General features: G+C 42.4%; 2 protein-coding genes across 2 annotated transcripts in view; one reads left to right on the forward strand and one right to left on the reverse strand.

Annotated features, from left to right (window-relative positions):
* Positions 1 to 9507, forward strand: part of parpbp (PARP1 binding protein) — a 43686-nt gene extending 34179 nt beyond the window's left edge. Inside the window, exons 7-11 of the mRNA XM_048548363.1 lie at positions 176 to 359; positions 2042 to 2223; positions 3230 to 3314; positions 4590 to 4755; positions 8963 to 9507. Coding sequence (XP_048404320.1) covers positions 176 to 359; positions 2042 to 2223; positions 3230 to 3314; positions 4590 to 4755; positions 8963 to 9258 — 913 coding nt within the window. The 3' untranslated portion in view covers positions 9259 to 9507. The remainder of the gene's footprint in view (positions 1 to 175; positions 360 to 2041; positions 2224 to 3229; positions 3315 to 4589; positions 4756 to 8962) is intronic.
* pmch (pro-melanin-concentrating hormone) lies at positions 9269 to 13950 on the reverse strand. Its single transcript, XM_048548364.2, has 3 exons — positions 13699 to 13950; positions 12692 to 12938; positions 9269 to 9657 (listed from the first exon to the last, which is right to left on the reverse strand). Exons 1-3 carry the CDS (start codon positions 13912 to 13914, stop codon positions 9608 to 9610), a joined length of 513 nt encoding a protein of 170 aa, XP_048404321.1. The 5' UTR covers positions 13915 to 13950; the 3' UTR covers positions 9269 to 9607.
* Between the last annotated feature and the right edge of the window lie 349 nt (positions 13951 to 14299).

Below are 14299 nucleotides of genomic sequence, written 5' to 3' on the forward strand. Positions count from 1 at the left end.
GAAGTCAAGTCGTTTATCAATCGTAAGCCAATCCAAGTTAGAGAGTTTCCAGGTGATAGCTGATTAGGACTCAGTGTAAGTTAGAGTACAGGCAGCAGCACTTTGTAGCAGTTGTTGTCCATGGAGTGCAGACTGGCCAGGAACAGAGTGAAAGGATAATGTCTTCGTTTTTTAGTATTGCAGCTGGTCAGATCCTGTCCTGCATCAAAAGACGACTGTTTAAAGGGAAAAGCAATGAGAGCCCATTCTGTCTGGCTGCTGAGGAGGCCTCAGAAGATCTAACAATGAGGATTAATAATGTCGTCAACTGTCAGCATGAGTCCACAGATGAAACGATGACTGACATCAGTCCTGCACGGGTAATAGCCCTTTCTGATCCATCTCCCATTGCTTTGCTTTGTCCAAATTTCCTTATCATGACACATCTCCCAGGGATTTGAGTTAATCCCTGGATTAGTAGTGCAGCCTGAATTTTTGGATAAATGTATTCAGTATTTATGCAACAAAAGATGAGCTTACTGACTTAAAGATCCTTAAAATCACTTGACAACACTCTTGCTCTATGTAGAAGCTCTGTTATTGATTTTCAAATTATCTGTCATATTCCTGCTACTGTCTGAAAAATTTGACTCTTATTAAATAACTGTTCCAAAGTGTATTTAAGTTTGAAGCCTTCAGTTTTAGGTGTTCCAAAATAAGGGTGTTCTTCATGTTTTTGCGTTGCAAATTGAAATTCTATGAAGTTAGTAACAGAGGAAATGGGATGAAGTAAAGTTCAATCTGGAAGCACCAGACCTGTACAAACCCTTCTGGGATTTTTATTGCAGTTAACAATGATCAGGTGGCTGTACAAATGGGGAGGGGTATTAGTGTTTCAGTGAAGTAGGAAAAGGATTTCCTTATTGCCCATCTTAAATCTCTTGTATTGTTACACCTCACAGAGGCAGTGTGCTGGGAATGAAGCCCCACTATTCCTGGTGTCATCCAGTTAAAGATTTCTAGAAGAACACAGTATTCCCCAGTTTCCCTGTCTTTTAGACCCAGGTTTGCAGAAAGCACAGACCAGAATGGGAAAATCAGCAAGAATTACAAATAAATAGATTTCAGCTACTGACAAATGATGAATTGTTGACGTATACTTGTACTTGTTGAAGCTTGTAATGACATAAAAGTCCTTCCTACTACACATGTAGACAGAGAGTGGAAAAGAAATGAGAATGGTGAGCAAAAGGAAATACTTGGAAGGTGAAATAACTGGACAGAGGCTGGTATCCTGTCAAGTCACCCGTTGTCTACATATGCACTGTACATGGGCTGTGACCAGTGAGATCTCAAACCAAGTCCCTCAACTGAGGAGACCTTTAAAATCGCCTGTTAATACCCATCAGCCAGGGTTCCCTGATTGGCCCTGGTTAACAACCCCAATCAGGGATCTCCTAGTCAATGCGATCTACCTGGTCATTGTTCCAATCACTGTCGTAGATGGTCCAATGTTTGCAGAGTTTACTGAGAGATTTTTATAAGGTGTAAACTTCCTGTGGCAGGAGAAATGAAGATTATGGGGCCAAGTGGGAGAGTAAAATTCAGCATGTTCCCTCCCTAACAGCATTATGGGTCCACCCACAGCACATGGACTGCCACCACTTTCTCAAGGGCGACTAAGGATGGGTAACAAGTGTTGGTCCAGGCAGGGATTCCCATGAGTGAATAACTGCCATACAGTTAAGCCATAATCTTATCGAATGGCCAAATGGACTTAGAGCTAAATAGCCTTCCTCCTATTTTGTATGTTCACATATCGTCTTTTTCAATTTATGAATCTGGAATTTGCTGCCTTCGAAGGCAGTGGGAGTGGTGTAAATATTAAAGGGAAATGATTAAATACATGAAAAGCAAACACTTGCAGGGCTTTGGGGCAAGAAGTGTGGGGGTGGCACTGATTAGGACAGCTCCAGCATATATGCGATGGACTGAATGGTCTCTTTTATTTTGTAATTGGTCTTATTCTTTTGGTAAATATGTTTTCTAAAATAATTGTTAGCCCAAGGTTTATGCTATCAACCATGCTACGGCATATGGTGGTCGGAGAACGGTGAAAGCGTTGATAGCTCTGCTGGATGAAGAAGCAGCTCACCCTCCAAGTGAAGGCAAGGCTGAGCTGCTCTACGGCACTGAACAAAATGCAAACATCATTGGAATTCCGTGCATGCTGACCCTGTTCAGGTATGAAGCCGCTTATATTTCAGTCAAGGATTTATTAACAAGGAAAGAACATACCATCTCAAAGTGCTTTACAGTCAGTAAAGTATTTCTTAAATGCTGCCACACTTTGGAGTACTGGAAAGACAGAAACAATGTCATTAGCACAAAGCAGGCTCTCCACTACTGACCCCATAATTTGATTTAATTATGTTGGTTGAGGGATGAACATTGTCCAGGATACCAGGGAGAAATTCCCTGTTCTTCAAGGTATTGTCATAGTTTTTCACATCCGCCTAGGAAAGCAGAAATGTTTTTGATCTCAGCTGAAAGTTGTTTCCACGGACTGATTGTGCAGCACTCCGAGAGGCTCAGCCTGGATCGTATGCTCCAGTTTTGGGAATGGATTTGGTCCCCAAGTGCTCTGACTCTGAGCTGACTTGGAGTCACAGTGACATTCTACATCTATACACAAAGAACACAGAAGTTTGCATTATTCAACCATTTGTCAATGGGAGTTCCTCTCCAAGCCCCTCACTATCCTGACTTGGAAATACATTGCCAGTCATTTGGAATCGCTGGGTCAAAATTGTGGGTCTACAGCATGTGGACAGTAGTGGTTCAAGAAAACAGCTCACCACCACCTTATCAAGGGCAACTAGTAGATGAGTGTCTCTCCCTCTCCCTTTTTAATTAACTTCTTGAGACCTACCTTCGACCAAACATTTGGTTTAAAGCAATATTCTGGACTTCATGTTAATGTTTCCTGAAGCACCTCAGTTCTGTTTTACTGTGCCTCCTGACACTACTGTTTATTGGCACTATAACAAACCACTTCCCACTCCCTAATCCCTGCCAACCATAACCGAACTAGCAATGAGAAGAAACCTCATTTTAGCTTCTCCTATTTTGCATTGCGGCTGATAATTGACACTTCAATGGTAGACGCTGAGCAAACTGTGCAGCAGGATCAGAGTGCGACCTCACTAACCTGTCTGCAGTTAACCCTTTCAAATCACCTTGGTTCTAGGTCTCCAACTCCATCAAGTGGCTTATCTCCAAAACCCTTGTGCCATCGCATTCAGAAAAAAATCCAGAAAGAAAACCTAGCCAAGGTACTGTTAAACTTTGACCATATTAGCTTAATGTATTAATTACAATGATATTTATTTTCAATTGTAAAATCCTGCTGTGCGCTACCACTGATATTAGTCTTAAGGTTGACTGTCTTTTCTTAGAGATATACCTATTTTCTTGTGGTTTTATTGTGTGGAGAGATTTTTTCTTTGCCATTGCCAGCAGTTCTTGGGCAGATCTTGCTGTACTTTCACTACTTGTCTTCACTTGATTGAATTTTTGGTCTGCAATCCAAAGTGAATAGAACATTGTCACCAGAACTAAGATGGTCTTGTGTATCACGAGTAATGCTGTTTCTGTCCGTTTAATGTGGCATATTATTCCTCCTTGCTTTCCACAACTTGTCTGTCAGCTTCAGAAGACTGTAGGCCCAAGAGATTGGGATGCATCAACTAGGTTAATGGTTCAGTTTCGAGGGAGCATGGTGCTGTCAGAGGTCAGCGCTGAGGGAGCACTGTTGTCACCACCTTGTCTGTTTAGTTTCTATGAAGCCTATTTCACCCATTTGTAAATCTAAAGTGCTTCTGGCAGTTATGTATTAATGAAGCTACCTTTGTATGTTGATGATCAGTCCTTTCTTGTAACACGGGAGGTGTTACAAGATGGCCCTTTAAGAAGGATTTGTTCTGTTGTGTTTAGCTTGAAAGCAAATGTTGTAAACTTTGAGCCAATCTGTTAGTCTCAGAACAGTCAAATGTAGCTAGTTTTGAGGTTTTTTTTGTTTAGAAAACCAATATTGTTTGGAACAATAGAAGCAGCATGAAATTGTGGGATCAAGCTCCCACAGAATCAGGATTTTAGTTTAACTTTCAGTAGCTTTGGGGTTTGAAAGCTGCTATACATCTCTCCCTGCAGCAGCAAAATGCTAGAGTTCTCCCCCTCCGTTTTCTCTTGATGTGCATTTGGGACAATCCATTTCACTGAATTTGCCTTTGCCAATGGTGTGTTTATAGGATGTTAGTATATTGGAACAGTTGCTGTTTAGTTGAATAATCTATTATTCTGTTAAGGTTTCCAATAGAGTTGTTATTCCTTAACTATAGTGTAAAAATAGTGTGTTTTGCTTAAAGTCTGATCATTTGAGCAATCAAATTGCATCTAGAACACAACACCTTACGCTTGCCTTTTCTTTTAAAGAAAAAACGTTGGGGTCTAGGCCAGTTTATTAATGTTTTGAAGAGTTTGGTCTGGTCCATAACATGAGACAATTATGCGCTCAGTGCCACCAATGGCATTTTATTTGAATATTTCAGGTGAAGCATACTTTGATCAAGTCGCAGTTCTCTTGTACATATAAAGAGGATTCTACACCAAACATCAAACATTCCAGTAATCCCTGCCTTGGCCAGGCTTCCACTTGTATCCAATCTGAACCGAGACCCGTTCTCACGATCTTCTGTGATGAAGAATCTATTGGAGGTAAAAGAATTTCCCCAAAAATATATCTCTTGCGTAAAAATGACCAGGTTGAAAACTTTTCGTCCATTAATCTTTGCTTGTCAGCCTCTTCTTTTCATCACTGGCTATTGTCAGTTGCGATGCCAGTAACTCCATTTTAATTCTCCTACATCAATGGTCATAGTGCTGTTGCAAATTCTTACCTCTGAGAAACCCTGTAGAGTTATCTTTCTCTTCACCACAACTTGTGTGTCCAGGGCAACTTGTTAGTTAATTGTCTGTCTGTGGAGAAACCTTGTACAAAGTTCACAACTGAAACCTTCTGTGCCATTGTGAATATGCAGATTGTGATACAAAGTAGAAAAGGATGCAAAAGTTTTTGACTCTTCCGCTCCTTCCTGGTGTGTGAACACAGATGACTAAGTGTTGCACAAAGCTTAACAAAACTGGCTGTATACAACAATTAGCTTAAAAGGGAATGTTGTGTGTTTGTTGTACCTTTCTTTTCAGTTTCTGGGAGAACATGGGCTGGTAGTTTAATGTTGCTGTGGTCCAGCATCTGCTGCTGTTAAATCCAAAAAGCAGAACACCTTTGAACCGAAGTGGATGAGAATGAGGAGCGGTCGAGATAAATAGCAACCGGAATGGTCAGGTTACCTGAGGGAAGGTTCATTTGTATCCACTGGAGTTTAGAAGAATAAAGGCTGACTTAATTGCAACAGAAAAAGGTCCTGAGACGCGCAAGAGATTTCCTCTTTTGGGACAACCTTGAACTGTTTCAAAATAAGATGGGTCATGATTTAAAACAGAAGTGAGAATTGTTTTTTCATACAGAGCATGGTGAATATTTGGATACTTTTTTTAAGGAAAAAGCAGACAGATTCTAGATCAGCAAGGAGGCCAAAGACAATCAGGGACAGGAACGAATGGGAAGAAATTGGATCAGCTGCAATTGTATTGAATGGCGGAGCAGTCTTAAGGGGCTCCTGATCCTGTGTTTCGATACGTTAGTATGGATTATTTAAGGGGAAGCTGGATAAACATATCAAGGAGAAAGAGCTAGAAGAATACATCAATGAGGTTTTTTATTCTATTTAGTCATTTAGGGGAAGCAATGGCCTAATGGCACTATCACTGGATTGTTAATCCAGAGACATAGATAATGCCCTGGGGACCTGGGTTCAAATCCTGCCATGGCAGGTGGTGGAATTTGAATTCCTGGAATTAAGAGTCTAATGATGACCATGAAGCCGTTGTCAGAAAATCCCAAGTTGCCATCCTTGAGCAGCCAGGCCAGCATGTGACTCCAGACCCACAGCAATGTGGGTGACTCTTAATCACCTCATTTTCACCATGGACGTCCAGTCCCTATACATCTGTATTCCACATGCAGGTGGCCTCAAGGCCCTCCGCTGCTTCTTGTTCCACAGGCCCAACCATTCCCCCTCACTGACACCCTCATCTGCCTAGCCGAACTCGTCCTCAACAACTTCTCTTTTGATTCCTCCCACATCCTACAGACAAAGGGGGTGGCCATGGACACCCGTATGGGCACCAGCTATGCCTGCCTCTTTGTAGGTTACGTGGAACAGTCCCTCTTCCACACCTACACAGGCCCCAAACCCCACCTCTTCCTCCGTTACATTGATGACTGTATCGGCGCCGCCTCTTGCTCCCCAGAGGAGCTTGAACAGTTCATCCACTTCACCAACCCCTTCCACCCCAACCTTCAGTTCACCTGGGCCATCTCCAACACATCCCTCACCTTCCTGGACCCCTCAGTCTGCATCTCAGGCAACCAGCTTGTAACTGATGTCCATTTCAAGCCCACCAACTCCCACAGCTACCTAGAATACACCTCCTCCCACCCACACTCCTGCAAAAATTCCATCCCCTATTCCCAATTCCTCCGCCTCCGCCGCATCTGCTCCCACGATGAGGCATTCCACTCCCGCACATCCCAGATGTCCAAGTTCTTCAAGGACCGTAACTTCCCCCCACAGTGGTCGAAAACGCCCTTGATCATGTCTCCCGCAGCACATCCCTCACACCCCGCCCCCGCCACAACCGCCCTAAGAGGATCCCCCTCGTTCTCACACACCACCCCACCAACATCCGGATACAACGCATCATCCTCCAACACTTCCACCATCTACAATCCAACCCCACCACCCAAGACATTTTTCCATCCCCACCCCTGTCTGCTTTCCAGAGAGACCACTCTCCGTGACTCCCTTGTTCGCTCCACACTGCCCTCCAACCCCACCACACCCGGCACCTTCCCCTGCAACCGCAGGAAGTGCTACACTTGCTCCCACACCAGCTCCCTCGCCCCTATCCCAGGCCGCAAGATGACTTTCCATATTAAGCAGAGGTTCATCTGCACATCTGCCAATGTGGTATACTGTATCCATTGTACCTGGTGTGGCTTCCTCTACATTGGGGAAACCAAGCGGAGGCTTGGGGACCGCTTTGCAGAATACCTCCGCTCGGTTCGCAATAAACAACTGCACCTCCCATCCCCCTTTCTGATGAAGGGTCTAGGCCCGAAACATCAGCTTTTGTGCTCCTGAGATGCTGCTTGGCCTGCTGTGTTCATCCAGCTTTAGACTTTATTGTCTTGGACTCTTAATCACTTTCTGGGTAGTTAGGGATTGGCAATAAATGCTATGTAGCCAGCAACGTCTTCATCCTGTGAATGAACAAAGAAACTCATGACTTGTTCCTAATTGCTGAGATAATGGTTAAGAGTCAATCATATTGCTGTGGTTCTGGAGTTACACATTGGCCAGATTTCCTTGCCAGAAGGGTTTCAGTGAATCAGATGGGTGTTTAATGATTGATGGTCATCATTAGAGTAGCTTTTTATTCTGGAATTCTACTAAATTCAAATTTTACTCGCCTTGTGGCAATTAGAACAAAGTTAGGTGAGAGGCGGCTGCACTGAAGTATAAACACTGCCTGAAGCTGATTGACCTGATCTTTGACTGTAAATTCTCTGATCTCCCCAAGTGATAATTACATGGGAGAGTGAACCAGTTGTTGGAAAGCCAGTTGAGGCCTGATGTTAGGTGGTATTAAACTCTGGTTTGATCTTTTGTATGAGGTCATGATACACAACCTCAAACTGTCTGATTGGCTGCTTAGAAATGGTTTCCACCAGCCAGGGTGGGCGGGGTAGTGTCAGGAAGCAAAGGACACAATGACGATATATATTTATGCAGCCCCTTAGCTTGGTCAAAGATCCTAAGGTTCTTTCGGAGAGTTATCAGGGAGAATGAAAAAGATCCTGAACTACAGAAGCCGACATTAGGGCAGATGACAAAAAACTTGGGCAAACAGCTGTGTTTTTAAGGAGTAGTGAGAATTAGGGAGGTTTTTAAGTTAGGAATTCCAGATCTTAAGCAAGATAACAAACAACCTGTGACATTCTTCACTGCAGAAGGTTGGATCATTAAGTCTATCCAAGACACAGATTATTTTTTAGACTTGTGAGGGGAAAAAGGCAGGAAAGTGGAGTTAAGGATAAGAACATAAGAAATAGGAGCAGGAGGAGGCCATCTGGCCCATCAAGTCTGTTCTGTCATTCAATAAATTTATGGCTGATCTTTGTGTGGACTCAGCTCCACTTACCTGCCTGCTCACCATTACCTTTAATTCTGTTACTGTTTAAAAATCTATCTATCTTTATTTTGTTAAATGCTTTTAAGGCAGCCTCAACTGCTTCATTGGGCAGGAAATTCCACAGATTCACTACTCTTTGGGAGAAGCAGTTCCTACTCAACACAATCCTAAATCTGCTCCCCCTTATTTTCAGGCTAAGCCCCCTGGAAGCAACCTCCCTGCTTCTATCTTATCTACTCCCTTCCTAATTTTTTAGGCTTCTATAAGATTCCCCCCCTCATTCTTTGGATGATCAGATCAACCAGCATCTCATTGAATGGTAGAACAACTCTGGGTCGAATGGCCTACTTCTGTTCCTATATATTATGGCTTTCAAGGAGTAACAACTGGCAACTTTTGAAAATAGTAATTTTGCATTAAGGTACAGAGAATTTTGCATGGCTAAAGTCATAGAATGTGACTGTCACTGATTTTGGCCAACGTTTATTGCTCATCCATAACTGCACTGGAGACATATTGAGTAAGTTTATTTATAATTTAAGTTTGGACTTTGCCTGGCATGGTCTAATTTTAAGGATCCCCCTTCTTCTTTGTTCTCTTCAAGGTGAATCCTGTCAAACGTCGGCACTATCCGCAGGGCAGTCGGCAACCTCAAGGGAACAAGAATGTGAAGCAATTTTCAGGAAAGAGGAAATGGGAAATCGAAAAGACTGCCGGAAGGTGTCAAAGCGGAAATATGTGGAAATGGACGGTGATACAGGCTGTGAAACTGAATTACGTAGTTGTCCCCCTGTCACACAGAAGGGAAAAATGGGGAAGACCACAAAGACCATCCGAACTAAGGCCAAAAATAAGTTAATTCCTGGACAATCAAAACTCACCAATTTCTTTAGGATTTAGTATTTTATTTCTGTTCTCCTTTCAAAATCAGATGAGGTGTTTCAAATGTCAAATTCATGATCACATTTAATTAGTGTGAATTTATTTTCAAAATATAATACACAGGCAACTCTCATGATTATGAATGCAGAAAATCTAAAACTTTTTATTTCTTTTTGAATACACTAACTAACTAGTTCAGTAATGAGCAATTTCAGCTTAAAGCTTTCACTGTCTAAAGCATGGAGAATAAATCACACAAAGGACTAAGTACACAGTTTCAATCACTTATGAATGCACGGTCACAAGAGTCAGATAACAACAACATGTTAAAGTTTCACCAAGGATCTTGAGGCTCTTGCACAGTTGGTCAGTTTTGCCAGCAGGGTCGGTAAACTCTTCCAAGCATGCAGCGGAGAACTGTGAGATTTAGGAAGGAAAATAGAATGAGACCCTGGTGCAGCTTATTGTGTACCTTTTTTGGACTACCTCTTTTTCTTTTAGTTTTTACAAATTAACTAACTGCAAGGTTTTAACTCATTTTATTTTATATGCATGTTGATCATCTGAAGTAACCTGCATGAATATAAATGAGTCGGAGAGAGCCCTTGTGGTAATTTCCTTATTGCTGAGCTAAGAGATCGAGGCTCAAGTTGCCTCTCCTCCAGAGGTGTGTGATAATATTTGAGTCAGATAAGATGTCAATCACTGAGGGACGACCTTGGCAAACCTCCAAGGCTTGAACATCAATACAGTTAGACGTTTCTGAATATTACTGTGTCTATAGGGAAAATGTTACAACGCCACAATAATGGATTTGTATGTCCTTGAATTTAAATGAAGGGATAAACTAACTAATGTGGTTGAGACAATGGATTTTAAGCTTCCTCCTGGACCTGGTTAAAGTGGTCAACAAATTTAGGTATTGGGCTGTGGAGGGGGTAGTGATTTCCCACTGCCTGTCCCTCTTGTGTGGCACGGTGGCTCAGTGGTTAGCACTGCTGCCTCATAGTGCCATGGACCCGGGTTCAATTCCACCCTCAGGTGATAGTCTGTGTGGAGTTTGCATGTTCTCCCCATGTCTGCATTAATTTTTTACCAGGGACACTGGTTTCCTCCCACAATCCAAAGATGTGCAGGTTTGGTGGATTGGCCATGCTGAAATTGTTCCTAGTGTCCAGGGATGTGCAGGCTAGGTGGGATTAGCCATGGGAAAATGCAGGGTTACAGGGATAGGGTAGAGGGATAGATTGGTGTGGACTCGTTGGGGAGGCAATGGCCTAGTGGTATTATTAATCCAGAGACCTAGACAACATTCTGGAGACCTGGGTTTGAATCCTGCCACGGCACATGGTGGGATTTGAATTCAATAAATATCTGGAATTAAGAATCTATTGATGACTGATGTTGATTGTCAGAAAAACCCATCTGATTCACTCATGCCCTTTAGGGGACGCAACTGCCATCCTTACCTGGTCTAGCCTACACGTGACTCCAGACCCACAGCAATGTGGTTGACTCAACTGCATTCTGGGCAACTAGGGATGGGCAATAAATGCTGCCTGGTCGGTGATGCCCTCATCCCGTAAATGAATAAGGGGGGGGAAAAAAAGGCCTGTTGCCACACTGTAGGGATTTGAAGACTCTTCAGTTTATATGTTTGTGCCTGGGTGCCCAGGCACAGGTAGGAGCATCTGGTGCCTGTGAGGCAATTAGATAGTGATGGGCATCTTGGAGTTTGGCATTTTGTTCCCCTCTAACACCATTTTAATTTAATCCCCTCTGTCTCTTTTTTCCTTTCACGTCTGTTATTATTACATTTCCCCTGGCACAGTGCTCGTTAACTGGTTATCTGTTAAGTTGATTATTTGGGTGATTTGGTGGGTTACTTTTAAAAAGATGAAGGAACTGATAAGTAGAAACTCTTTCTCTGTTTGGGGTGTCTGGGAGAGTGTACAACATCTAAATTGGGAACAGGAATAGGCCATTCTGCTCTTCAATAAGATCATGGCTGATCTGTTCATGTATTGGATTCTCAATCCCATCTTAACACCCCTTTTTCCCCCATTAACCTTAGATTATGGGTAGGCAGGTGAATCAATTTACCACCTTCCTGGAAAACATTAAAGAACAAAGCAAGGTGGCTTAATCCTAAAGTGAAAGCCAGCTCATTTAGAGCTGCAGTCAGGAAGCACTCCTTCCCCATAAGGGGTTGTGGAAATCTGGAATACTCTGTTTAATCCTCCCAAAAAAAGCTCTTGAGCCTAGTTAGGGGTGGTTGAGTTTGGGAGTATCAAATGAAGTTTCCTAAACAAAACCTTCTAGATTTTAGTGGGTAGTTGGCATCCAGATACAGATCAACTTGTAATCAAATTGAATGACAGGACAGGCTTGAGGGGCTGAATGGTCTCTTGTTCGTGTGCTCTGATTTTGGAGATATAATTTGAATTTTGGTCCCTTGGCTCCGCAGATATATGTGGGAGCCAGCCCAACATCTGTATTTTACAATTGCCAGGAAGATAAACGCTCAGTTTCGTTTTGACCTGGGACAGACACAGAAAATAGGTGAAAGACTGGACCATTCAGCCCCTTTGAGCACCACCACCCACTATGCTTACAGCTGATCATGTAATCTCAGTATCCCACTCCTGTTTTCTGTCCATACATACTGATACCTTTAGCCACAAGGGCCATGTCCCAATCCCCCTTTAATATATCTAGACCAGCCAGACTTTGAATTTAATCTCTCATCTGCTAACTGACACCTCCAAGTGTGCAGCACTCCCTCAGTACTGCTGCCTCGTTTGTTTGAGGTCCTGTACCCAAGGGGTGTAAAAGAAGTGTTTGGCCATTATTGTGTTGAATGACAAGGCAGGGTTGATGGGCTGAATGGCCTACTCAGCAGTTGTAGGATTATAATCTTGCACCCTGTTCTGTTATTCTGATGTGCATGTCTGGTACGATCTGCTCATAAAGTATGTACGACAATGCTTTTCACTGCACTTCGGTACATGTGACAGTAATTATTCAAATCAAATAAAATCCTGTTCCTATCCCCAAGTTCAACACCAGGTTTTGACCTCCCCCCTGCTTCTTGGGTGGGTGCTAGGGCAATAATAAAAATGATGTGGCTTGTGTTTGTAAGTTACTCTACACACTGCTATGGGGTAAACTGTTCTGGCCCTTCACAGTTTTGGACAAATTAGAGCTGTCTGGAAAAGTGACATTCTGGAGTCAGTCACCACAAGAGGAGATAAAACTGTGAAATAATCTATCTACCAGCCACAGATGGCTACCGCATAAGTTTCAGAAAATGAAGCCAATTGATGTGAATCAAAATTAAAAATCAATGCAGATTGCTCGATAAATAGCACTCTGAACTTGCCTCTTTTTTTTTCCACTCAGTAACTACATATCACAACTCAACAGCTGTTTCAGCATGCCAAAAACTTACTGTCAAAATCTCTTCTGCCCACAGGAAGCACAGCCCCATTTTCTCCATCATTAGTGGCTCGATGTGCCTCTAACATCTCAAGCTGTTCCAGTTGATTTGAGCTTTCAGAAGCATCTGTCCTCTTAGCTGAGTGGTACGGTGGCTTTTTCATAGACTCATTTGAGATGAGAGGTCGTTTGAATAACCTCTGGCTAGCAGACATAAAAGGTGGTCGAATAATTTTGGGGTCCATCCTAAAACCAAAGTCCTAAACAGAAGGCGAGAGTGATGTTTTTAAGAACATCCCATGGTTGTTTCGAAGAATCATAATAAGGGCAAAAATTTAACATCGAGCGGAAGATTACACTGAGTGAACAGTTACGCGATCAATGACATTGACTTTTAAGACTATTTGAAACCAAAGGGAAAACTATTAGAGGCTGGACTATAAAGGCAGATAGCAGGCATTTCAGGGATGTGGCAAGTCTGCAGAATCTGGGATTTTTTTCCTTGCAATAGAGAAAGTGAAAGAAGTAGTAATTATGCTAGTGAACGAATGGACTGTGATGCTAATACAATATATAATAAGAAATTGTTTCCAGGAGATCCGTAACCAGGGGTTCACAGATTTAGGGTAATTGCCATTAGGTATAGTGCAGGAGTTGAGAAAAAAAATTCTGCTTCGAATTGTGACTTGGAATGTTTTACCTGTAGGGGTAGTTGAAACAGATTGAATAGGAACTTGCAAAAGAGAACTGGTTACATACGACAATGAATCAAAAAACCCTCTGGCAGTGGAAACCTTTCCCCTTATCTAACCCATTAAGCCCTCTTATAGAATGAGAGGGAGCTACTCATTCTCCAAATAACTTCTCGGTGTCTGCTTGAAGGCCCTTAATGCTGATGGAGCAAATAAATTTTAGCAACTTACATATAAACATTTTAGAGTTAATTGAATACATTTTCCTTCTGATAATGAAAGAATAAGTTACACATTTAAAGCGAGCATTTACTGTGATAAGTCATACCTCTGAGGTTACTTTGTCTGGCTGCTGGAGCTGGTAGATTTTGATCAGGCGTGAAGACCTCAGTTGCTCTAGTAGATCATTGTTTGCCAACATTTCTTGGTTAAAGTCTTTCTGTGGCACCTTGTCGTCTTCCAACTGCCCCACAACAGATGAAATGGAAGGTTCTACATTAAACAACACAGAAATAAAAAGAGCTATGTAAACGGTAGCATTCATTCTTGCACTGGTTCTGCCTCAAGCGAAAGGCAGTGTGCGTATGGAACCTGAGGCATTTCAGAGAAGCCCAATCTCCCTTTTTATCCTTTTACCATCATTAATAGACCTCCTGCAGAAACCCATCTAGCGGATCAGATGTGTTACATCTAGAAGTATGGAAGCTGATTCATCACCACAAGAGGTGAACTGATCATTTTCTTCAATCTAAATCCCTAATGAGTTTGTTTCAATTACAGACATCTGTTATCTAAATCAGCGGCAGTCTAAATGATTTATTCGCTTCATGAAAAGATTGGGATCTGTAAGGCCAAAAAGGAAGGTTATGCTTTTGTCTAAAGAATGACACATTAGCATATCTAATTTACAATACCAGCTTTAAAAGATC

The sequence above is a fragment of the Stegostoma tigrinum genome, chromosome 18 (assembly GCF_030684315.1).
Source record: "Stegostoma tigrinum isolate sSteTig4 chromosome 18, sSteTig4.hap1, whole genome shotgun sequence".
Taxonomy (NCBI): Eukaryota; Metazoa; Chordata; class Chondrichthyes; order Orectolobiformes; family Stegostomatidae; genus Stegostoma; species Stegostoma tigrinum.